The 26098-nt window shown below is 36.5% G+C and overlaps 1 protein-coding gene across 4 annotated transcripts in view; it reads right to left on the reverse strand.

The window, feature by feature from the left end:
* PDE7A (phosphodiesterase 7A) overlaps positions 1 to 26098 on the reverse strand; it is a 77124-nt gene continuing 51026 nt past the window's right edge. For all 4 annotated transcript variants that reach the window (XM_039378424.1, XM_039378423.1, XM_027748199.2 and 1 more), the window contains 10 exons: positions 13915 to 14066; positions 12188 to 12251; positions 10230 to 10325; positions 7106 to 7206; positions 4787 to 4918; positions 4359 to 4450; positions 3576 to 3720; positions 2662 to 2758; positions 1609 to 1689; positions 1 to 313 (listed from right to left, as the gene is read on the reverse strand). In XM_039378424.1, the coding sequence (XP_039234358.1) occupies positions 102 to 313; positions 1609 to 1689; positions 2662 to 2758; positions 3576 to 3720; positions 4359 to 4450; positions 4787 to 4918; positions 7106 to 7206; positions 10230 to 10325; positions 12188 to 12251; positions 13915 to 14066 (1172 nt within the window). In that variant the 3' untranslated portion in view covers positions 1 to 101. The remainder of the gene's footprint in view (positions 314 to 1608; positions 1690 to 2661; positions 2759 to 3575; positions 3721 to 4358; positions 4451 to 4786; positions 4919 to 7105; positions 7207 to 10229; positions 10326 to 12187; positions 12252 to 13914; positions 14067 to 26098) is intronic.

The following is a 26098-nucleotide window of genomic DNA, read 5'->3' on the forward strand; positions in this document are numbered from 1 at the left end:
TCATTTTACCATTTTACTAAAACCTTGGGCTGGCACGTATCTCCTTTAATCCAACCGTGCAGATACCAATAGAAGAGGCAGTTTTGTCATGAGGACTGAGGTCAGGACAATCGAGGTTCCTGAGGTAATATGTCTGAGTCCATTTCCTCAAAAGTAGGGTCAACATCGTCACCACTGCCAGACTGTTCCCTCTGCACTCCCTTCCAGCTTGCCTTGTTCAGTCCCAGGTGGCCAAGCATTGTCTGTGACAGCCTGGTGTTGGAAAACCGGGCCCATTCCCCAAACAGAGGTTCCACTAAGTAGGTCATAAAACCTTCAAAAACAAGCAAACAGAGACAAATGAAAACCAGAAAACAAACCCAGAGAAAAATTAAAATCCTCAACCTAAATATTTTAAATAGAATTTAATAGCAAAATGTAAATCTGTCAAACTACTGTTCTCCAATGTGCATTTAAAAATCCATTTCAATATTTAGGGTATCTTTACAAAATAATCTCTCAAACTATAAAAGATTTTACTAATCAGTCAGAACAGCAGCAATACACTGGATTACAAATTAACTCTCTGTCTTTCACAGCAATGACCAAATAAAGGAAAATATTGAGGAACATGGGGGAATTTTATAATGAATTACCTCACAGACAGTCTGAACTATACTACACAGAGGGAAAAAAGAATATATTACTTTCACAATATTAAGCCAGCTAAAAGTATTTTAAAATATAAATTCTAGAAATTTTTTAAACAAGGCCACAAAACATTAACACACATTTATATACTTGTTTGTGTGTTTATACACAACTTTGTGCATATGCACATGTTCTCTTATGTGCACTGTCTACTTCCATGAAACAAAAACTCAAGGGTAAGATGACCAAAATTGAATCTGTCAATTATGGAAATGTATGTTTTCCTAACATTCTAAATTAAACCAGTGCATCTTATTGAACACATCAGCTTTTGTGTCAATTTAAAGCATAATTAATACTGTGTTTGTGGTCAAATTTATTCTTTTCTTTACTGTGCTTTTAACTGAGTCCCATTTAACCTACATAAGCAACTTTTATTAAAATAAGAGGACATTTTACTATTTTAAATCGAATTGAATTTAGGAAAAACTATTAATATAATGGCTATTCACCATTCTCCATCAAATCTCTGTCCACCACCCTCTTTAAAGGTTGCATTTAAAGGAAATGCTGACATTCCAGAAAGCTAAACCCAGCGAGCTAGAGCCCTATTGTGGCAATCTCGCTGCAAAAGGCACCCGAGGCACACAGCAAGGGGAAGGAACCCTCCTCTTCCCAAAATAGCCACTTCAGACCAGGAAAGTTCTGGGCAGCAGCAGTTCAGGGAGAAGTCAGACAGCTGCCTCCCATGCTGTACCTGTTCTGTAAGGGAACAGAGGGGCTCAGGTCTCCAAGACTCTCAGTGCAGTACCTCTTGTAAACAGTTCAAGCCAGAAGTGTTATACAGCAAATTGAAATAAAAGTGCTCTTTGTTATGAAGTGCTGCCACACACACACAGAGCAGGTACAGCCTCTAGCAAATGTACCCAAAAGGTCCTTTTTTCAGAAATCTACTGAAATAAACTGAACTGTAGTTACCAATCTGGATGTTGGCAATAGTTTCTGTCTGTCGGTCACAAAGTGGACTCACACCCAAGTGATATTTTTTTTCAATATCACCTAAAGAAACAAAAGTATAATACAACCGTTAAGTCATATGGTCCAGACTCAAAACAAACACCAAAAGAGGTGAGCTGTGCCAGGATGGTGTCTTGTAGATGGTAGAATGCATTTACTTCTCTCCCCATCTCCAAAAAAATCCAAGTAGATCTGTCAGTGAGACTAACAGTATTTATAAATACTGTATTTAAATACTATTTTTCATCAAACACTAATTAAAAAACATAGAACCACTAGTTTACTGAAGGATTAACATCCCCTTCCTCACAAAGCTTCCTAGACTGTCATAGAAATGACAAATTAAAATCCCCCCTTCGTAATATAGAAGAGAATAGCTCAGCGTTCAGAAATTTCTGGCTAAAGACAATTTGTGGTTCTGCCTCCCCATCACCTTTACCAAAGATTAAGCCTCATGTGGGTAACAGCAAATAAAGCAGTCTGTTCCCCATTTATCATATCCATGTGCAAATTAGCAGGTCTCAAGTCAACTAAACTAGCCTTAGTTTTATTATTAAAATTTAATAATAATGGAGGAAATTCACTCCATTTGTTAATTACAAGCTTTATTAACTACTTATATAAGTAGTTGTAACTGCATGGTAACTAAAAACCTCCCTGGCTCTCACCTGCTTACCAACAGGCCTCACAGCTCAAGTTTAAATATTGAAGACACATGATGAACATATTTCATCATAATTTACTGAAGCCACTGGGTAAATTTAAAGCAGCCATAATTACTTATCTGAAGCACCTTTCAGGTTGCACCAGCCATTCTAGGTTCAGTTTCTAAGCAGATTCTTCAATGAGTTTTAGTAATTCCGACCTTTTGCAAGAAGTACAACCCATGAAAGGAAAAAAATCCCATGCTGCACTGTACATCCCTGTTAGTCCTAAATATAAATGGACTAGGACTCATGATGCTCTTTCCACGCTATAAATATATGGTATACTAACAGAGAATTCTACTCTTACCTTGATGGAAGAACTCCTCTGTTACTTTTTCACTCCACTGCTTGCTCAGCTCCCACGTCCGACAGGGGTTACAAATATCCGCACACTTCAAAGCCATCTAACAAGTTAACACACAGTGTTAGACCATCTTTCCCTTCAACAGAAGCACCTGTAATTATTTATTTCCTTACAGCAGATTATTTTAACTTTTCTGAATAACAAACCTACCTAAGATCTGCGCTCCAAACCCATCTTCCGCAATATTTAAAAAACACTCAGGGAACTATCAGATCTCATGATCATCCCTGAGTAATATGGAAATTCAGGCAAGTCAAAGTATTTCAGGGGCGCTATATTTAGTATATTCACTGGTACAGGAGCCAAAAAAAAATTCAGAAAAAAGAAACATCAAAGTAAGCAAACAGTATTTTCCATTTCTGGCTCTGAAGCTCATATTTTTAGCAGTGGTTTGCACAAGACAGAACTCCTCATCTGTTTAAGTTTTTTTATAGTCCACAATATGAACCTAATAAGCAAATGTCTACAAATCTAAAAATAATTTCAAGGTTTTTGTTTTTAAAGTTTGTTAAAGCTCACTAGCACAGCTGCAAACTGATTCACAACAGTAGTGCTTTCCTTTCCCAAAAAATGTTCTGACAAAGAATTTCACAATTCTGAGGCTGCAATGGAGTTGTTAGAAAAGCTAAACCCTCTCTTGGAAAAACAACTCTCCTTGCTTTAGTAGCTTTAAGTTATGAGACTTACCAACACTCACCATCACCTGGGAGAAGTGCTGGGGAAGGGAATTGAATGACTAGAAGATAGTTCTGCTTTTGAAAGGAGGAGAAAGCCTGGTAGAAGTAGTATTTAGCATTTTTAAGTAAATTGTTTTTACTCTAAAATGATGTTTTCAAAAATATTCCCAAAAAGATCACCTGTAAAATGAAGTGCCGATGGTTTGCATTCTCTAAACATAGGTCTCCTCTATCCAAATGGGATCGAAACATGGACAGATACTCGTTTTGCTGACTGATGTCTGTGGCAAGAATGAGATCGCCTATCTGGCTTTCCATCAGCTGCCTGAAATTAGTGATACCAAACATTCAAAGCATAACAATTAAGAACAACAGTCATCACAAGATTGAGATGTCTTTTTATCATATTTATTATTATACAAATACAAGCTTTATAATCAGCATTTTCACTGAACTGGTTTGTTTGTTTGTTTTCTTTTGCTGAAAAAGTCTTACAACATCCACAGAAACACCAGGACACTTCACTGGTAGCTTTCAAGATTTCAAAACAGCTTTTACCTTCTTTTCTCCCCACCCCTCCCTTTTTTTTGTTCTTAAAAATGCACAAACTAATTGTTTCAGGATTATTTCTTGTTAGAGTAGGTGAAGAGGGTCTATTTTAAACTACAGTTGTGGTGGTAGAACAAGAAAAGGCTGCCAAGTTTAATCTGAACAGGTGCTTGTCTACATGAATACACTTCTTCAATGTGCTCACAGTAAATGTTATTTTCCGGATATCACGTTGCACCACGAACTGCTCTACTCCACCAGCACAGTATCCAGGAATTCTTAAAATAGATCATCATCTACATTTTGTATTCAAAACTGCCATGCAATAATTCATCTTGTTTTGCAAGGCTGTCTTACTTAAGTGACAGCTTGCTTGCGTCTTAAAGCAATCTATACTCTTCGGGATAAACATACCTGTTTTCTAACGACATATGTGCAAATAAACCAGACTCTCTCAGCAACCCCACTGCCGATCTCCAGTGATGGTTCTCTAATACTGAGGTATTCTGCGAATTAAAAGGGAATAACACCTATCAGTCAATGCCTTTTTCTTAAACTGCAGAGCTGTATACCAAGAGCAGACCAGAAAGTTTTGCTGTGTTTTGGAGTTGGTGTTTTTATTTCTTCCTTCTTTTTTTTTTTTTTTTTCCCCAAAGAGGTTAAAACTCACAAACCCCAAATATGCTGCTAATTTGCACATTTTTTTATCACAGTGGCATGGAAACAATGTCTGGATTCAAACCTACCACTAGCTAAACACATCACAATTTATACTCTTTTTTCTGTACTACTCAAGCATTCTCCAAACCAGGCTTTAACAAAACAACTGATTCTGTTCTTACCTTATATAAAGTCGCTAAATAATGGTTTGTTTTAATTAGGAAGGGTTGGTTAACGCCTGGGTGATCCAAGTCATGTGTGGCAGCTGCTATTAAACTGAGCAGAACATCCCACGGAGTTAAAGATTTGGAAAGCTGCAAGGCAAAACCAATAAATGTTAGTAATGCAAGTATGCCCTTAGAGAAAGTGCACGAATGTTGCGTTTTTGTTTTTTAGTAATTAACAGCCAACAGAAATTCAGAGAAAATTTTGAAGATGTAAAACTAATATTCCACTGACTTTGCACAGTATTGCCCCACTCAAAGCTACAAAATTTCAACAGTGGTTTAAGCATTATTCTTTCTGAATGAGAAGGTTCAGTCTTGAAATCAACACTGGCACACAAAATCCTACTTTCTGTCTGGTAATGAAGTACTATTCCTAAGCAGATCCCATAAAAGCAGCAAATTCTTAAAATTAGCTCTCCCTGTCATTTACCGAGTCCATCTGTATGTGTTAATTCTGCTTTAAATACATACTATATTTTAGAAAGCATAAAAAACCCTTCCTCTTAAAGGGAAGAAATTAATGCTCTGGAAGACTTTAGAACTGGTCAGAATGGATTTCTACTCTTATGCGAAATTACATTTAAAAGTGTAGCGGGCCAGAAACAAAGGAGGAAATTCTGTCACAAATAAATATTTTCAAGAAGTATGTGTATGTCAATTAACTCAGCATTCACCTGCACAGACTTACTTTCACTGCTCATAGCTGTTACTACTTACGATTGGGAGGTTTGTGAGTTAGACTTAGTCAGAAAGTCTAGCTTACACTAAAACAGAGAGGATAATTCTGCCCATACAAAGGTAAAATGCAGCAAACACCCCACGTGGACAGAAGTTTATATTCCCTGTTGCATTTGCCATCTATCATGCCTCACATGTTTACAAAGCACTCTGGTGCAACAGAATCTGTAGCTGTATATGTTACTAAAAATACAAAGTCTATACTTGTATCTAAAGCATCACAAAACTTCCATCATGAGTATTAAATAAAAAATGCTCAGAGCTTCCAAACTGCATGCCATAAAAAAGCTCATCATGTATCAGCTCTGATTTGGCTCACTGCACCAACTGATCTGAGAGCAGCACTGAGAAACTGAGTGGGAGGAGTGGGCAAAGAGCCCCTGAAAAACATCAAGGGAGCCAGAACTTAACTTGGTTTTACTTCAGAAGCAGAATAAGGAGCTATGCTATTCCAGAGAATACCAGACCGGTGATAATCTGCATCAAGGTAGATAACGTGCCTCACCTGGCTATAAAGCACTGCAGTTTTCAATTTAATACAGAAGAATAGGATTTAGTCCTAAAATTGTCCAATCACTCAGAGCAGCCTGACAGCAGTCCAAGTAGGGAGGAACAAACACTCAACCAGCTCAGCTCCTTAATGTCTGTAACTCTGCCATTTCTTAAAAAGAAAGGCCAAAGAGAAGTCCTAATGTAATGTTACCAACTGCCTCTAGCAGAAGCATCCTATTCAGTGACATCAAAGATGAGCAAAGCAAGGGTAACAGTAGTTTCTGGGGGAAAAACTCCACCCCAAATGATAAATACACAAGTTTATTATTGCCAGCTCTGACTCAGGCTACAATTCTATGCAAATGTCTTGGGCACGGCACTATGTTAAACAGCTCCAACCTCAATTCTCTACTCTGGTCCAATGTGAAATCACACAAAAAACAGTGTCAGCTCAGAAGAGGGGAAAAAAGAAAAGTACATTGCTAAGTGTGAACCCACAACCTCAGCAACAGAGAGAGCAAGAGAGTGTCTTGTTGGGTTCTTAGGTTTCTTTACTTTTAACAAAAAGTATATATACATATACACATACGTATGCATGTATGTATACGTATATATAGATACATGAGCTTATCACTCTCTACAGCTACTTGTAAGGATGTCGTAGCCAAGTGAGGGTCAGCCTCTTCTGCCAGGCAACTAGTGATAGGATGAGAGGACACAGCTTCAAGCTGCATCAGAGGAGGTTCAGGTTGGACATGAGGACAATTTCTTCACAGAAAGGGTTGTTAAGCATTGGAATGGGCTGCCCAGGGAGGTGGTGGAGCCACCGTCCCTGGAGGTGTTCAAGAGAAGACTGGATGTGGCACTTCGTGCCATGGTCTAATTGACATGGTGCTGTTGGGCCATAGGCTGGACTCAATCTCAGAGGCCTTTTCCAACCTAAATGATTCTGTGATATGCACACACAATACATTCATATGCACACACACAAATGCACATATTTCTGTACATACACGTGATATGAAAGTGAGAACACTCCCTTACCTTGGGCTCTTTTAAGTAACAGTGCATGGCCTGAGTCACATCAGCAGCATGAACTGCATTATGATAAGGGTTTTGACTGTGATAATCTTCTTGAACCATAACTGCAGGAAAATAACATATATCCAAATTTAAATAAAATAACAGTTTTTTAAAGTAATATTTTATATTCCATTACTAGGCACAGAAATAAGCAATATCCCAAATCACATACACGTGAAAACATCCCAGTCAGTAAATCATCAGCTGAACCACAACACAGGTATACCATTTCTATGTGAAGAAATAGTATTTTCTAAAGGAAATCAACCACATGTAAAGTCATCTCAGAGCAAAATTAAACAACTTGAAATCAGTATATCATCTGAGAGACTCTGAGACCTTCCCAGAGAAGACTCCCTCTGATAATCTAGACTGTCCAAACCATGAGGCAATCCTGAATACAAAATGATGATGCTGTTTACCAAAGCATCAGGAGGATCCCATATCAGGCCTTGAAAATAGACAGAATCAGAGGAATTAGGCACTGCATTTCTGCCATATGAAGTGCTTTTCTTTCCCATTCAGGAAAGTGGTCATGGAAAGCCACCTCTATGCTTTTTTAGGCATCTTATACCTCAGGACAATTTAAGCCTACATGCAAATTAGAAAAGAATCTCGTTTAGATGATGGTCTGACTAACTACTCCTAGATTCAATATTCCCTATTTAACTTCTTCCTTGCTTTTCTCCTCTCTCATTCATCTTCCTGGATGTCTTCAAACAGTATAGGTAGAATTCTTTAAAGGGTATCAACATTAGGTCAAGTACATGGAATGAAAGAACTATAATGTTAAAAAATATGGAGGGAAAAAAGACCTGAAATACAATAACCAAACTGCATTCTAAGGTTTGGCCTGATACAACACATTAGTTCTTTCAAGCAAACCTAAAAGAATATTTTCCTGGCTGACTACAGTCAGTCAGTCCCATCAAACAAACATGCCTACAACCTCTTTTTCTACTCAGTTGACAAGCCAAAACGGTCCATGTAATTGTGATTGCAATGTTACAGCATTACTGACGTGGTATTTGTGAAGAGCTGTGGTTCATGAAAAGTCAAAATACTGTAACCATCACATAACCTCTAAACTACTCAATGCATAGCTGACAGCTCATATAAAAATGATGAAAATAAATGTCTTTGAGCTCTATCAACCTGCAGTAGAACTCTCTCCCACCTGTTCCTCACATCAAGTGCACGAATGCAGATGTCCTTAATTTTTTTGTGGCTTTACAAGCTACCTGAAGTTTACAATTTTTCTAACTTATTTAATAAAGCAGACCTAGGTCAAAATTTTGATCATGGTTTGTCTGAACTAGAATAGCACAATCACCCTATGTTTTCAGGAATAGAGTACATCATATTTTCTCTCCCCCTGTTCAGGTTTGAAAACACACAGTAGGAGGATGCAGATCTCCAAGTAAACTTTGGTAATCACTGAAAGACTATGTATGTGTATAAACATATATATAGATGTATATATATACAAAAATAAAATGTTGAGATCTTACTGAGAACTAAAACCAGATTTTTCTACTTAAAAAGATTCCAGTAAGTTCCCAAATAAAGTGAATTTTATATGGTACTATGGACCACTTGTGCTGTCCTAGTCTTCCAGAATCTGATCTTCAGATTACTGTGGACTGGAGTACAAGAGGGAGCAAAAGAAAAGAATGAACTGCGTTCATGCTGAAAGCTGCATTTGGAAGAAAAGTTCCTTGATTTGACAGATGTACTAGAACAGACATAAGAAATGTTCTTCTCAGTGACATTAAGTAGAAGGCATTAACAAAAGGGAAAGGTGGTGACTTTCAAAATTAGAATAAAATTTTGCCTTCTTCCAAGTCTAATCTCATTTTAGTGACTTATGACTTTGAGTAATCATATGTAGTTAAAACTATTAGTTATCTTTTGATAACCAGCTAACTAATTCCTAACTAGTCTTTCATTTCAAGTACTATGATTTGCTAAATCTCAACTAACCAGAAGATAAGCAAGATGAGAAAGACAAACCACACTCAGTTACAACTCAAGCAGTCTAAGACTGGATTTCTATAATAATTTTCTTCACATTTCAATATATCAGTCATTAAGGTTGGCCGATTTACACTTATGAAACTGGAAGGAATTGAGTCCTCTTTGAAGCAACGTGAAATGCAAGACAGAACTAAACTTTTTTTTTTAAGCTGAAAGAGAACTAAATTATGAAAACAAAAACATTCCCTTATTTGAAAGGGGAGAAAAGCCTTCCAAATGTGATTTCTCCTCTGTTAAATGACAAACTTTGTAACCACAGAATTGTTTTCTCTGGAACTGTGAAAGCCTGCTAAAACGGACCAGAAACTTGTTTCTCCTGCTCAGTTAAAAAAATCATGCCCACTTCACAAAATTAAAGGTACTGACTGTCGCAGAAAAACCAATGGAAAGACGTTGTACACCAGTGCCTGTCTATGGCATTGGGATGCAGAAAGACAGCTCATTCAGCTGTTGAGTGAATGTACTTCTTGGTTTGAATATTCCACATTGTATTTACAGTTCTTTCCATCAAAGTATTTCAGTGCTGCAGGCCCAAATGTTCAAGTAAAATTGTCCTGCACTCTGCTTAGGGAGAAACTATGCCCACAGTACAGTCCTTACTTGTATAAGAGTTTGAGCAAGCCAGAGACAGCATCAAACTGGCACTGGCAAACCCAGCCAAGCTTACATATTCCATACAGTTAGGAAACTATATCACTGGGAAGCAAAGATCAATGCAGAACTGAATATTAAAAGAAAGGAGCTGTCCGGCCTTTCTCAATACAAATGTCACACAATGTCACATATATTTCTGATTATTTAGATTTAATAAATGGAATACAACATCAGCTATGGAACTACTACACTTGTTAATACTTGTTTGGATTTAACACAGAAAGTTCTGTACTCATAGAAACTTTGAGAAATTGTCTCAATCAATATAATTTAAATCACTGCACGATCTGGACTGCATTAATACCCTTCAAACCTTACTGCTAAACTACAACCAGCACTTCAGTTAAGGCATAAAAAAGCAGCAATATTCATCATAATAAAAAGCTGTATTTACCCAAAAATCTACGAAGTTTCATCGTATCTAACTGGAAGTGTTCAATTAGTCCATGAAGATTAAACAGATGAAAGGTTAAGCTGACTAGACTGTTTCCTAAAAATAAGATGAAAATACTAATTCATTGGAAGCCATGAAATCAGTGACTCTTTCATAAGAAATGTATTATTTCAAACAGACTGGTCACAAACATTATACAAGCAAATTTTTCTACACCAATTTATGATAAGTTTTTAAATCTTACTGCATGACAAGATTCCATTAGTTGTTTCTAGTAATAACCACGGGTTTTGATTAATGATAATAAATTCACCAACTCTCCAGTGTCAACTGATAGGAGGAAAACGTTACTGAACGCTAAAAAATCAACAGGTTTCAACATGCAAACCCATTACAATGACATTCAACCTTATAAGTAACTTTATGCAACATATCACAAACAGACAGCTGAAAGCCAAATACAGAAATGATCAGGCAAAGAGAAAAGTCAACACTATTGATTAGCTCACATTGTAAATATGCTCTCATTTTTGTCATGTATTTTGCTGAACTCTTCCTTATTTTACCCAGAACTCTACGAAAAAGTTTCTGCAGGAAACGCATACTATTACAAGCTTACAATATCCTTCGCCTACTCATAGCTATATTATAATCGTTTGCAATGGTAAAATAGGTAAAACTGCAAGAGACAGAGAATAGCCCAAAATGTTTATTTGAAATAGCTTGCCCATTATTTGCTCTGCAAACAATGTCATGGCTGACAATCTTCATTTAGCATTAAAGAACCTAGCATAGACAGAAATTGAGGTACAAAAGGACAAAAATTTCTGCTAAACCTTGCTTATTACTGGGCTTAATGTATTCCCATGTGCATGCCACTTCCTCACAATGAATTATGCAATTCTTGGAACATCTACTGGGTAATTTGTTTCTTAGAGGTTCATTCAGGGCAGCTCATCCAGTAGAGTTTTATATACAGCATTCTGCCCTTAAAAACTTTCAAGAACAAGACTGCCTGATCAAAATGTCCTCCTAAAATTACTTAATTAGGATGCAAAACTTTAAACACTCTAATTGCAATTCTGCTACCTACTCCATATGATGTAAGACCTGCAAGAGCTGCCCTTCGTTCTCTTCCCACACTGTCACAAATGTCGCTGTGGCGCTGGACTTGCTTATCTCCTCCTTCCATTTTATTCAAAATCCAGCTTCCATCACTGTGATTATGACATAAATATTCACCCTACCCACTGCAGCAGCCCTCCCTCCTCCTTTTCAGCACTTTTACAGATCTCTTTTCTGTCTGTCTGTAAATTAAACAATACTTTGGCGGTTTTTTAACCAAATACTTCTGTAGCTCCTACTGCTACTTGTAATGGGCGCACAAAACTAACCATGATGCTCTCTTCCTTTTTCTATTTTGTGCAAGCTGTGAATACAGCAGCTTCTCTCTCCTCAACTCCTAATTCTCCAGGTATTCTATTACATGTCCTAATTATAATGCATTCACACCAACGTGCCTTCTTATTGCACTATAAAGCAATAGAACTATCAAACTTTAAATTTATCAGAAAAATACTTGTTCAATATAAATGACCTTTTGGACACAAGCATATAAATTACCAGCAAACCCATAATTGAAAAAAAAAAAGTCTAAGACAGTAAAATGATTTGTGAATTTATATCAAATTACTACTACAAATTACTGAAAGAGAACAGAAAGTACAAAGCACATGAAGGGGCTCTTCTACAAATCAGTGATTATTATCAGCACTGACAGCATCATTATTTTAATGGAGTGACCAGGCAAACTAGGACTTAGATTAAACACTATTAAACCAAAAAGTACTACCTGATGAAATTTGTGCTTTTTAGTGAATCATATACTGCAATACAAGTGCCACAGTTAAGTTATGCTAGGAGATAAAACACAAACGAAATAGCAAAAGTAAACTCACCATTTGTCAGTCTATCAAACAGAAAAATATCAAAATTCCAATTTCCAACCTTCTCCAGCATACACTGAAAGAAAACACAAAAGCTGTCATCTTTTAATCAGCGTATGTCTATCTTCTTGTAACCCGGAGGAGTATTTAAGATTTAAGAGACAGACCAAGTCTTAGGATTTCTACATACAAAAAAAATAGTAAAAAATAATTAAATTTGCCTGATAACTGAAAAACTTTAAAATATATCTTACAAATTAAAAAACTGAAAAAACCCGAGAAGTGCCTTGACAGAACTGGTTGGAGATTTTCCTTTCGTCCTTTAGTCAAGTTCTCAAAAGAAGTAAGACACAATTTAAAACAATTAGGTTAAAACCAGAAATAATATGACAGAAAGACACTGCATTCAGACTTCAGTTTTTCAATGAACTAGAAAATAAATCTGTGGTCTTCGACCTCATTTTCTGTCTTTTCCCTGCTTATAGAAGAGAAATAGTATCTAGATGATTTACTAGATATATGAGCCATTTGCATTTGACCCATTATATGAGCCATAATGCATTTTAAATTCTTTACAAACCTAGCTTTTGACTTTCCACCTCACTGAACTAGCATGTCTTCTCAGCAGCTTCACATGAACTGTCCTTCCAGCAAAAGGGATCAGCAAGAACACCAAACATCACACGAGGCCTCACCAGAGTTCAGTAATCCCAATCTCTGCCTCCCCTACCTGTATGAGAAATACCTGTCCAGCACATTTTATGACAGACTCCTGCCTTCTCCTATTCTCATTAGATTGGTAGAGCTGGTTTATAATCCAATTATGCAAAAAGCATTTTAGCTTTTCTCTGCTAGCCATTAAAACTCTGCTACCTGAGAAAACAAGAGCATTAACAAGTTCTCTTTGCTATTAAATTACATGTACATTTTTAAGATCCATCCTCCAGGCTATCAGATTTTTTTCTACACCACAGCCTGGTCATGTTCAGCTAGGATATGTCCATTGTGTAAGTATATTCCTTTTTTGTGTCAATATGACAAATAAAAAAGCACTAAATGCAGTGACACACAGCCTCTGGGATCTTGAATAACCTGAATCATCTTTGCCTGTTCAGTCTCCTTCAGCACTATCCATCCTTTTTCCCCAACACGCTAGTCTTTTATCCAGGTAGCTGCTCTCTTAACACTACCTCTCTTCCCAGTACCTGTTTCCCCCGCACATAGCTATCACAGTTTTCTTTTCTAGAAGAATTGCCTACCAAAGAAAAAGTCTGTTTGGCATAAACATGTCCTGAGAAAACAATTTACTGCATTTTACTGAGTTTGCAGTAGTAGGTAGTCACTCTTTCAGATGTTCTTTAGTCATGTTAGACTAAAAATGAAAGAAAACAGTTGTCCAAATTGCTCCACTACATTTCTTATATACAGATACATTTTCCTTTCTTAATTTTTTTAGAGTGCACCCTTCATTCACCAGTTACTAGGAAAAAAAAAAGAAAGAAAGAAAGAAAAACACTAGCCACAAAAATCATCCCAGTACACTAGTAGGCATTAAAGGAGTTTGTTGCAATCTATTAAGATATATCTATATTAACACACAAAAATACATACACATACGTATATTAAAAAAACATGCTTAAAACTCGTATTTGGTTGTACTTTGAACATGTGATACAGTTATATATGCTAGCAGGCATTTTAAAAAACATACTTAAAAAAATAAAGATCAAGCAACCAACCTTTGCTTGTCCATTATAATCATCATCTAAAATGTTTGAAGAATTTGGAACAGTGATACCACGGAAAAAACGGGAAGATCTCAGGTATCGCTGGAAACTAAGCAACCTTCTCACATTTCTCGCAGACACAGAGACTTCGATTTCAGAATTTGCTACAAAAAACAAGAAAATAAACACTCTTGCTAAAAAACCTTTATCAAAAAGATGAGTGTTCAGGGAAGTCTGGTATAAAGCCAATGCTTTTTTTTGGTATCAAACATTTCAGTCACAAATACAGATATTTTTATTAATAATAAATACAGAGCCAGGGTTTAGAAAAAAGTGTTCCGTGTAAGCACCCTGTGAAGAAAAACGAATATTTAAATCACAGCTGCAACACATCTTTTTAAGGAACTCTGTTATTGAAAGGACAGAAACATTATGGAAATAGTCTAAAAACACATAGCTACTGCAAACAAATCATTTTTTGAAAACTGCTCTCGTGTATCCGTTTCTCTAACAAATCACATAAAATACGTACACCAGCAAGAGAATATCAGAAACTGCGTGTTGATACAGGAGATACAAGTAGGCTTTGAGCATATACAAGTAACTTCTACACAGATTTTAAAGCTCAGAAAATCTCTTAGCTCTACTACTGGCAAAATTTTAAACACATTCAAGTACTTCTGGTGCTTTTGCAGATAGTTACGTTCTTCTGGCAAACAAGTACCATGTTTATTTTCACAGCATATGCAAATCTCTTTGCCGGTACAGTGAAAACACAACAGAAAATTATTTTAAGCTGTTTTCAAATATTAATCCAAATATTTTGCTTTATACTTACTAGGTTAACTGTTTATTCAAATGACTGATGCTAGCTTAGGTCCAATTCCACTTGATATACTTGAAGTGTTTGAGAAACCTGAAGATCAAACTATGTATAGCTACAATTTCTTTGTAACAAGTCAGATACTCTGATTTTGAAATACTGAAGGCCTTTACTTTCTTTTCAGCAGCACCCTAATGGCAGTTTTCTATAACCAAGAGTCAATAATCTTGATATTCACTCATTTTGCCTGAAATTACTTATGCTAAAAGAAAAAAAAATTAAAAAATAAGGTATTAAGGAAGTCAATGCAAACAGGTTCTTCTCCAAAAATGCAGATCCTCAAAACCAACATGAGCTCAACTCCATAGTACAGATCTCTTCTTCTTCTTCCAAGAACAAGGCATATTAGAAGTTGGTGAAGTAAGGAGTGACAACTTTTGTTCTTAAAAGTCAGTCTAAAATGCTGTACAGGGGAAGTTGTAGTCTTACTGACAACTTCAATTAAAAGCCGTAGCAATTTCTAGTGACAGCAGCTTAATCCTATGTAAAATAAATCTTATCTATTTAAATTCTTCTCCCTGCAGAAGTTCCAACTTACTTTCTGTTCTATGTTAGCTCATTAATATACCGATTTCCAAACCACAGTAATAAAACACCTCTACACAGAACTGACAGTGGGATAAACACACAGTATCTAATCAAACGCAGCAGTGTTCCACATGAACAGTCTGTGCTAACAGAGATTAAACTGAGAAAACTGGAATATTCTTTCAGACATGCCTGAAGCACTTTATCAAGACACTGAAATTCAGGGCTAACTCAGACAACTTCATGTGAAATATCCTTCTTCAAGTTATCATACTCAAGGACAAGGGTACTTCCTCTGAAGACACTGATACATATATATATGTATATACATATATATATGTACTACATATGATAAAAGTAGCTTATAAAGCAACGTTCACATGTACAGCAGGCAAATAAATAGACTCTGTCAGGCTGCATTACTCTACCAATATTTCTAAGCACATTTGTTAACATGAGGTTACAATCTGAGCATTGCCAGGCTGCAGAACAGAGAATCAGGGAGCAATACATCTGCTGCTGTTAAAGGGGCATAGTTCTTCCCCCTCAACCTTGATCCAATCCCTTAAAATCCAAATTTGAAAACAGAAGCTGCTAGGTTGAAAAATAAAACAATATAAAATTGTTGTAACTTGGGTCATAAAATGATCTAAAATATCCACAAAGTCACATACAAAAGCCAGGAACTTGACTAAATGTCAAAAAACCAAAGTATTTAAAGTAGGAGAAATAATGCAGATACTTTTCTTGATCTCAAGTACTCTTCCACAGATCTAGAGTTAACAAAAACCTATTCTTGTTGTCATACTACAAACTAAGTTTCACTGTCACAGATGCCACATGTTAATCTTTGACAGAACAGTATGATGTAGGTAATACAAGTAAAACAGCAGCTTCTGGCAGCAAAGAACAAAATAGAACACAGAAATGCAATAATCTGGCAGTACAGACATTCCACTTGTATTTGTAAGCCATTGTGGGGGGTTGCACATGGTCTTGCTTCTGTATTTTTTCTGATGATGATGTAGGCACAGAGGCAAATGAATTGCTTGGTTTTCTGTGAAGCTTCATTATTCTGTAAACCATTATTAATCTTTATTTCACAATATGCTATTGAGACATTTAGCATGTTTAAACTCTCTAAATTATCACCTATTTGTATAGCTCATAAACTACTTTTACACATTAATCCTACTTTTTCTAGCCCTTGTTAAGAAAAAGGAAGAAAAAAAAGAGCACTGCTTCAGCTGATGCAATTCAAACAAACAGCAAAGCCTACATCATTCCAGCTTTCCCAGCAGCAATGCTGCTTATTACAAAACTTCTGGGGTTCATCTGGTCAAACTGCTCTTCTCAAGCAGGATCACTCAGACCACATTGTCCAGGACAGTGTCCCAGAGGCTTTTGAGTATCTCCCAGGATGGAGACTCCACAGTCTCCTTGGGCAATCTGTACCAGCACTTGGTACCCCTCACAGTGGAGAAGTGTCTCCTGATGTTCAGAGGGAACCTCCTGGGCTTCAGTTTGTGCCACTGCCTCTGGTCCTGGCACTGGGCACCACTGAAAAGAGCCTGGCTCCCTCATCTTTGTACCCTCCCTTCAGGTATTTGTATACACGGGTAAGTTCCCCCACTGAGCCTTCTCTAACCTGAACAGTCCAAGCTCAGCCTTTTCTCATCGGCCCCTTAATCTTCCTGACTCTTTATGGGACTCTGGTATGGCCATGTCTTTCTTTTACGGGGGAGACCAGACCTGGACACAGGACTCCAGGTGAGGCCTTGCCAGTGCTGAATAAAGGAGCAGGATCACTTCCCTCTATCTGCTGGCACCATTCCTCCTAATGTAGCCCAGGATACCATTTCTTTCCAACAAGGGCACATGGCTGGTTCATGTTCAATTTGGTGCCCACCAGAAGCCTCAGGTGCTTTTCAGCCAAGCTGGGGCTGTTCCTCCCCAGAGGCCGGGCTTTGCACTTCCCTTTGAACTACTAGTTATTGGACACGTATAGCCCAAGTTAAACAAACCTCGACTAAAAGGCTTTATGATTTAGATCTGCAATGATTAGAATAACTTCCAATTGAGAAAAGAGATCTTGAGCCTTGCCATCCCCCTGCAGTTCCAGAACACCTCATGCGGGGGGACAACACCAACCCCAAAAGTAAATTTCTCTCCCTTTAACAGCTAAACATTTTCCACAAGACAATTCAGAACAGGCGAGTCCGTTGCGGAGGTTTGACAGGTTATTAATTTGAAAGGGAGGCTGAAACAGAAAATAGCTGGCTTTCAAGGAATGGGGTGGGAGGAAGACAGGTTCTTCAGCTGCAGGAACACTGATAGCAACCGTGCCTGCTGTTTCCTTTTCTTCACAGATAAATTATTATTAAGGATACACAAACCAACTGCTTTGTGGTTCCAGCAGACCAGCTAAGACCAGTTCATGGGAAGGACTGGTAAAATACAGTTGTGCAATGGAAACTTGGTATTTCCCTCCTGGCACATCAGTCCTCTTTATATGCATGATTAATATGAGAATGTCAGCCTACCTTCTTCTATCATGAGTCATGAAATGAGATGCTAATTTCGAAGACCCGACCAAATCAAGGTTCAATAATGTATTTATTATGGAAAGAAGGTGGTGAAGAATGAAGAGTGCTCATGAATAAGCATGCTGCAAAGACGTCCCTCCTCCCAGCCCAAACATCTTTCATTTGGAGCCTTCAGTGTGCTAAATGCCTTTCTAATATCCAATACTGACCATTTGCTCTTAAGGATAGCTTAGAGACAAATTAGAATGAGAAAATAAGTATGCCATTTACTGCCCTGAGAACTGAAAGAGAATGAAAGCAAAGTTGGGATGGCAGGCTTGTTAAGGAAGCTGCAGCATTTGGAAGTGCTTTTGATGCAAGGAATCAGAACACAACCTGTAAGGTCTTTGTGCCTAGTCGACAGCAGCCATCCTATGACATTCTTCTTCTCGTTCCTTTCTAAGATAGAGATATCATCCAAAATATTTTCCAATTTTTGGGGGGTTTTCTTTTTGTTTGTTTGATCAAAATTGTTATATTCTTGTTTCTAAGCATCTTAAGTGAGATGCTGGTAAAATAAAATATTCCTTTATCTAAAAAAAAAAAAAAGTAATTCTGTTTACTAATATCAATTATTTTGCTAATGTTATGCATATACAGCAATAAAATAGTGCACGTTGCCTTCATGCAACAGATTTCATCTGTATTTCAAGACACTAATTTTAATCTCTCTTCCCACTCCCAATCTTTCAAGCATGTCACTCTTCACGAAAATCTAAAAAAAAGCTTTATCACATTTCACAGGGATATTAAATATTTATTTTTCTCATGCTGATATAAAAATACAAAGTGAAAACAAGTGATAATCACAGAATCATATCACTAAATCATATACTGATAGATTTGCTCTCTGAATTTTTGCATCTTGCATACAGTAAGGACAGTCAACAAAAGGCAGAATGACGGCTTAATTAGGATTTGGTTTAATTTTTTATTAATGGAAAACCTAAATCCTAACAATATGCTTCAACTTTATTTTAATGCAAAGATAAAGACTCATACCCTCTGATGGGATCCTGGCTGAAACAAGGCTATCCAGTCTAAGAACTGTACCTCCATTTCTTCCCTGCTACAGCACAAAAGGCAAATAGGAAATTATCCACAATAAAAATCACTGGTTTTTGCTATAATAAATAGAAAGAGCATAACTGAGGATCTCAGGTATCACTGCCACTAACAGAAAAAAGAAATTTAAAAACAATATTTGAGAGGATGGATCTTACGTTTAATGTAAAACCTGAAGTTTGAGATGCACAGGCCCACCAGGAGATTTTTTCCTAAGAATTATCACAGAAATATCTTCTTTCAGCAGAAGTAATCTCTCACGATTTTTCCATATTAAGCCCAACTATGCATTTATCATTTTTACACATCAGATAATGTCACTAAACATGACATGATATCTGAAAGTTTCTACTACTTGTAAATATATACACTTGAAAGCAATATTCAATTTGTCACTTATCTTTCTAAGGTCTTAGAGGATACAAATAATTTCTATTTATGAATAATTTGAAAGTCTTATCTAGCATTTCACACCACTAGAGGGACCCATAATCATTCTAATTTCCCATCTATCCCCCTCAAACCATTAAGAAATATATTATTTTAGATCCATGAACATTTTCTAAAAAATTAAGTCCTGTTATTTAACTCTTCTGTAAGTTTTCCACTCATGATTTGCAGTTTCAAGTACTTTTTAAGACATTCAGTACTAAAGCATTATATAAAACTATGATTTCATTTGGAAGATACAATTTCAGCAAGGATTTTGAAGTTACATAGAAAGACTACTGGGGTCTAAATTACCTTATTATACTTCTTGTTTTCCTTATAAGCACTTTGAACCCCTGCTCAGCATCACTGTAAGGCACTACATCCCCTCTCCTGCTTAAATGAAAAAAATTAAGCCAGACTGTTTTGGTTTTAGTATATATCTACTTATACAAACATTCATACATTTCTTTTCCAAATAGTAATGATCAATGGAAAATATGCTAAATCCTTATGCAGGTTAAGGATCAATGAAACAAACATGGCTTTGCAAGTGTCTTCTGACTGAGTGGATTCAGAAAAAATTGTTAAGCCTCAAGAAACTCTGGTAATACCAAAATTATATTAAAAACTACAGTGGTTTTCAACAAATCTTCCCCGATGGAGGCAGAAAGAACTGCTAAATATCACCACTACCAAAGATAACGTCTTTCCTGAAGGACCTTACAGAATGAAATACTTTTTGCTTTAGCAAAATATAGAGCCACAGAACTGTAGAATAATTTAGGTGGGAAGGGCCAGAAGAGACTTCCCAAAGTCCTTTAGTCCAATTCTCTGCTCAAAGCAGAGCTAATTTGAGAGAAATTATTCAAAGTGAAGAGATTAGACTACTTCAGTATGAAATAAGTGCCAATTCTCCAATGGCACTGTAAGCCAATGCACAGCACAAAAAGTGTAAAGAAAACACTGTGAAAAGATATCTACAGGATTTTACTAATTTATCTCTCTTGAATTTTGGCTAATCTTAATATTTCTGTAAACACCTCAGGAAAGATAGAAAATTAAGCAAATTATACAATGTCATTCCTCTGCTGGAATGAGTAATATTATGCAATAATCTCAGGACTAGGAAACTATATACAAGGCATAATCTTTCCATACCAATCTACTGAATCATAACCCCAGTAATCCTGCAATTGTGTACTTTTTTTTTAAACCTGAACCCACCCACTGGGCAAGGCAAATCTGCAGCTCACAACAGCACAGTGTGAACCAATGAACTTCACTGAAGCAAAACATTTAGAGGAATATCATCAGAACACAAATACAGCCCTTACAAAATGGGTTATGCTGTGTTAATCGAGATACTGATGCTCCTGAAGGACAAGTACATGACACAATAATGGTTCCACTATTTTCCCAAAAGGATAATATATTCCAAACCAACATCAAATAATTTTCTTGATGTCTTATAAAAAAACCCACCTTTCTTCAGCGTCCTAGAAATCTTCAGTTCTACAATAATGGACAGTCAGAATCCTCAAGTAATACTTTCTAGCTATTTTCCACCACCAGAAATGAAAGAATAATTCAAAAGTAACACATCATGGTTAACAGAAAAAGAATTTCCTTTACCAGTCTGTATGACTGCAAATACAAAAGTCAAATTAAGAGCAGACATGAAAACAAAAGAATTCTCACATACTTTCCGTCAAATTATCCAGCATAAAAAAAAAAAAAAAAGAAAAGCTTTCAAAATAAGCTACTTGGAGAAGAAACGCAATGGAGAGGTTCAAAAGAAAAGGGAAAAAGAAACCAGAATGTGTCTCTGTCTTCTTCTAAGGTCAAACTTACTTCAGCAATAAAACAGAGTGGTCTGTATCTGTGCAAGACTCCAGGGCACACACAATGTTTTACAGAAACTCGTAAAGAAGAAACTGTAGGTAAAACAACAATCTAGGACAGCAAAGAAAAAAAATAAACCTGTCCTGTATTCTCAGTTGGCAGCTTTTATCCCAAAATCTTCCTTAACCAAGCTCACTTCAAGCTCACTTTTCACTTCATGTTTATCTTCACTGTTTTCGTTTGGCTAAGGTTGTATTTAGAGCATTGTCTGTGACTTCCCCTCGTGGGACTGCATTCTCCACACTAAACCCAAGTCAAAATTTTGCTCATATTGAGGAAAACAATATATTTGAATAATCTGGATTGTGAATAATTAGAAGACCATTTCAGAATCCCATGCTTCACAGAAAGGCAGCTGTTGGAGAAATCTCTTGAGTACAAGCTTTTTACTTCTCAGTGCTGGTTTTTTCATAGGGAAACAAATTCATTCAACCTATGACCACACAGAAATCTTCTCGCATGACTTTACTCATTGTGAAACTCACCCTTCACAGTAGACTGTTGAACAAGACAATTACTTTTAACCATATTCAGCTTGGTAATTCCTCTGTTTTCTCAAAACTAAAAAGGGCATTCAAATTCACCTGGACCAGGTTCATTTTATCTCAATCTCTAGATGATATCAAAAGCAGGACTGGCTGCTGTTACACAAGGATTTTACAAATTGTTTAAAGCAATCAATTTGGATTTCCACTCCTCTCTCTTCTTTGACTTCTGGCCTCTCAGCCAAGGGGAATCTAAATTCACTGTGTAAGATAAACCTTTTCCAACAATTTGTGACCAAAAAAACTGAAAAGTTAAAAACACCATGGCAAACAGTAGATGCTGACATCTTTTTCAGATCTCAGAGTAGCATATAATATGTTACATGAACTATGATTTCCAAGTAAACTGTCTGAAGGTTGTATAATAAACTCATGAATGTCTTCAAGTGTTTGCCTTCTCAAGAAAGAGAACTAGATTTATCCATTACCTATAGTAGTCTCCCTTTCTTTTCCCACTAAAAAGGCTTCATATACAACTGAAGAGAAGAACTGTCTAAGTCTCAATGAAGTCTTAAGTTCAAATCACGTTATTTTCTCTCCTATGTGAAGCACTATACCATATGATAACATCTATCTGCTTCAAAATTCAGCCATATAGACACATACTGAATAACTCAAAAACCCCTTTCTTGTTTCCAAGACATTTTAACTCACATATGTGTCATATTCCCTTATCTAGAAAACACAAAATAGAGCCCCATGTGTTGGCAACATCACTATCTCCCCACAGAAGGATGCTCAGATGAGAGTGGCCCAAGAGAATTCTAAAAATCTTTTGACAAGGTTTTATTTATTTAGGGTCAGGGAAAACAGGAAAAGCACAAAGAAAAAAAGTTTCCTCTCCACAAACCCAAAAATATTTGGGTTTTTATCTATTTCTTCTGACTATATCCAACAACCCTTTCCTAAAAAGGAAGCTTAAAAGCATTAATTTAGGTTGTATCCGCATAAGGCACTTCCCAATGTTTTTTCTGTTATCTTAATTATTCACTTGAGCTTTATTCCTTTTGGTTTCACTTCCTCAGTATAACATACTGTATACACAAATGAGCACTGCTTGGTTTTTTTTTTCAGGTGAAATAGTGAGTGATTGGGGCACATCATATACTCCTCTTTGTGCATGCTAGAAACTCCTCACAAACATATTCAAAGTTACTTAAGTGTATTTGTAAGTGTGTGTGTATATATATACACAGACAAACGTATATAAAAAAAATAGACATTACTGACAACCTCTCAATAGCAAGAAAACAAAACCTAAAAATTTATTGCTGGTTTACTATTTTTGAAAAAGGGAATATTTTTATACTGTCACTTACCAATTCTTCTACCAAAGATTCTGTTTTGCATTAGCTTTTATCAACATATTCTCCCAACGCTGTAGACTGAATTACTGTCTGTGATGTCTCAAGTAATGTGAAAAAAAAATTTTAAGTAATCATGTTAACTGTAGCCTATCTGTAAATCAGCAGACAGGAAGAGTGGTTAACACTACTGAAATCACTTTTTCAATAACTTCCCTGAAAACCAAACAGTACGTGCTGCATTGTCCCAGTGAATGGCAAAACTTCCTCCTTGTTACACATGGAGTTAAAAGTTCCACAGTCAAGTCAATAAAACGTTACAGTGCAGGCATTTTAATGTGCAAGTGTGATTTATATACATCCACTGAACAACCATTATATTTAAGGCCAAAATTTACTTCAGAGGAAGAAAGTTGTGTGCCTGCTCTCTCCTCTCCAGAAACAGTGGCTTTGAGCTGCTTTCTGAGCTTATGCCCATGGTCCTACACAGGCATAATCAACAGACCACAGTAACAGAAAAGCTACTAACTGATGATTCAACATTAACCAACTGCAAACCAACCGAGGAATACAGTCCCCACTCATCAGGAAGCAGTCTTATTCAAACAAAAATTTGTTAATTAAGCTACTCCTCCTGGTTAGTTCCTGCTATTACCTATAAAAAGGTGACTTCTCGAACGACATGTAACATAGAAGGAAAATTACCACCCAACAAACTTAGGTTGATCACCAGTCAAATCCTGAATTAAAGAATTCTCAGATGACTCCCATACCACCATCTCTAACAATAACAATAAAGATATTTTTTCAACAATCTTTCCTCAAATTGAATTTCCTAGAAAAAGGTTACCGTTGAGAATACTTCTAGTCAAGTTAAAAACTTGCATATTCATGTGTCAATTACAGAACTGTGGGATGAGGATACAGAGGCTGAGCTTATAATGCTTAAGAAGATACAGAAGTGGTCTTAATAAGTAAGTGCTAAAAATTTTCTTCAGCAACACTAGATGAAGTTGCAAGTTAAAACAGTGTAATGAAACAGAAGTGACTATTTAAAACAAATGCACACAACAGTAGCTTCCTGAAAATAGAATAAAGCATTTAAAATTCAGTACTCTTCAAACCTACTAATAAAATACGGGGTTAAGAGCCTACCAATAAAATATAGGAAAAGAGAACTGGTCAGCAGATTATTAGCTGGACCTCCTGAAAGATGTTCAACTTCTTCTAAAAACATCACTGACACAAAAAGAAAATGCTGAACAACACAAATTAGCTAAGAAAAATACAAAACAGCAATAATGCTTCCACACTGTGACTGACAGCCAGTATATACAACATCTGCAAAACAGGTAAGCCATGATCTTTGCAAAATATTTAGTACCACACAATAAAGTTACTGGATGGTAGAAGAAAGTTACACTGAAACTATACAAACATGATGAAGGAAGCATATTCATGCATTACTGATGTTCAGGATACAGCTGTGGTGGGGAGGGAAAAAAAAAGCGAGCATTCAGATGGTTTAGTTTGCTTTGGCTCCAGAAGAGACCCTTTTCAGTTCAGTCTTTGCCTCAAGGAAAGAAGAGCTGGCTGGCTCCTCTCACATGCTATTGCTCGTAAGGGTGAACATTTTTCGGTCATGTAGCTCAATGTGGCAAAATCAAATCCTTCTGGAGTTACCGGGAGAGGGCAGGGGCAATACCCTAAAAACCAGGTCAAGTCTGATTCCCAGAACTTCTCTCGACTTGCAGTCTCATAGTATCATACTAAATTTCTTTTGCTTAAAACTATTAAGGAAACATTGATCAGGACTCAATTAGCATTGCAGAGAAAAAGAAAATATTCTACTGATTAATAAAATCCCACAATTACATTAATTAATAGATAACCTAGTGATATGGTGAGAGATGGCTCTGAATTCCTTACTGACTTTGAAAGAAACTCCACAATACGGCAGGAGCCTGAAGTTGAAGAGCAACCCTGCAACAGGCTACAGTCCTGAAGTGCAAAAAATATGACTATAATATGGCAACTCTGAAAACTGCCACAGCAGTTGACTTGAGAGGGAAGCTATAGCCAAAGAATTTTTTGGGCCTCCTAGCAACATTCTTTGCTGTCATCAGACACCACAGGTGATGTTGCTAAAAGTTGGTGCCTACGCCTGAACAGGTAGGGGCAAGAAGAAAGGGTGTGAAAATCCTCTTCCTGATTAGTCATGATCTGCCTGATGCACAATCATCAGGATGGAAAGAAAAGTGTGATGAGGACCACAGAGAATAGTTAGTTTGACAACAGCAATAATATCACACATTGACTGCCTTTTAACTGGTAGTTCTTTTCCTACTCTGTTAGTATTTTCCCCTATCAGCATGAAATGCCACATATATATACATACACAAAAAGACATAGTTATGAACTTCATAAATTGCATGCTATTTCTAGAGAATTTATTATACTCAATCAGGACTTGAGATGAAATTCTTATCCTCTTTGTTGGAAAAATCAATATAGCACACTCTTCAAACTTTGTTTTCTCACCTATTGTTATGAAACTTTTGAATGAAACTAAGAGTTTAAGAGTTTTAAATGTGATCTACTTTTTTAAAAGAGTAACTTCAGTTACAATCAGAGCATAAGACCAGTTTCTGCCACTCATTTTTATTAACAGGGTAATTACAACAACCACACTTGTTATCATGAAATCAGTTTTTCTAAATCTCTCCATTGTATTCAGAATACTTGGAACTGTGCTGATTCAGTGTTGGTATAGATACTTTATGACACTTAATACATTCATTATTGACATAATTTAATTAAGACTTAAATCCTCTGCACTTTCCCTGCATATTGGTTTGGTGGTTATTGAAACTTCATGTTACAACAACTACTGACAAATTTAGTTATAACACCACAGATAGATAATTTAACTTTTTTCTCTACAAAAACATT

The sequence above is a fragment of the Pipra filicauda genome, unplaced genomic scaffold (genome assembly GCF_003945595.2).
Source record: "Pipra filicauda isolate LSUMZ 115617 unplaced genomic scaffold, ASM394559v2 scaffold138_size1969278_pilon, whole genome shotgun sequence".
NCBI lineage: Eukaryota > Metazoa > Chordata > Aves > Passeriformes > Pipridae > Pipra > Pipra filicauda.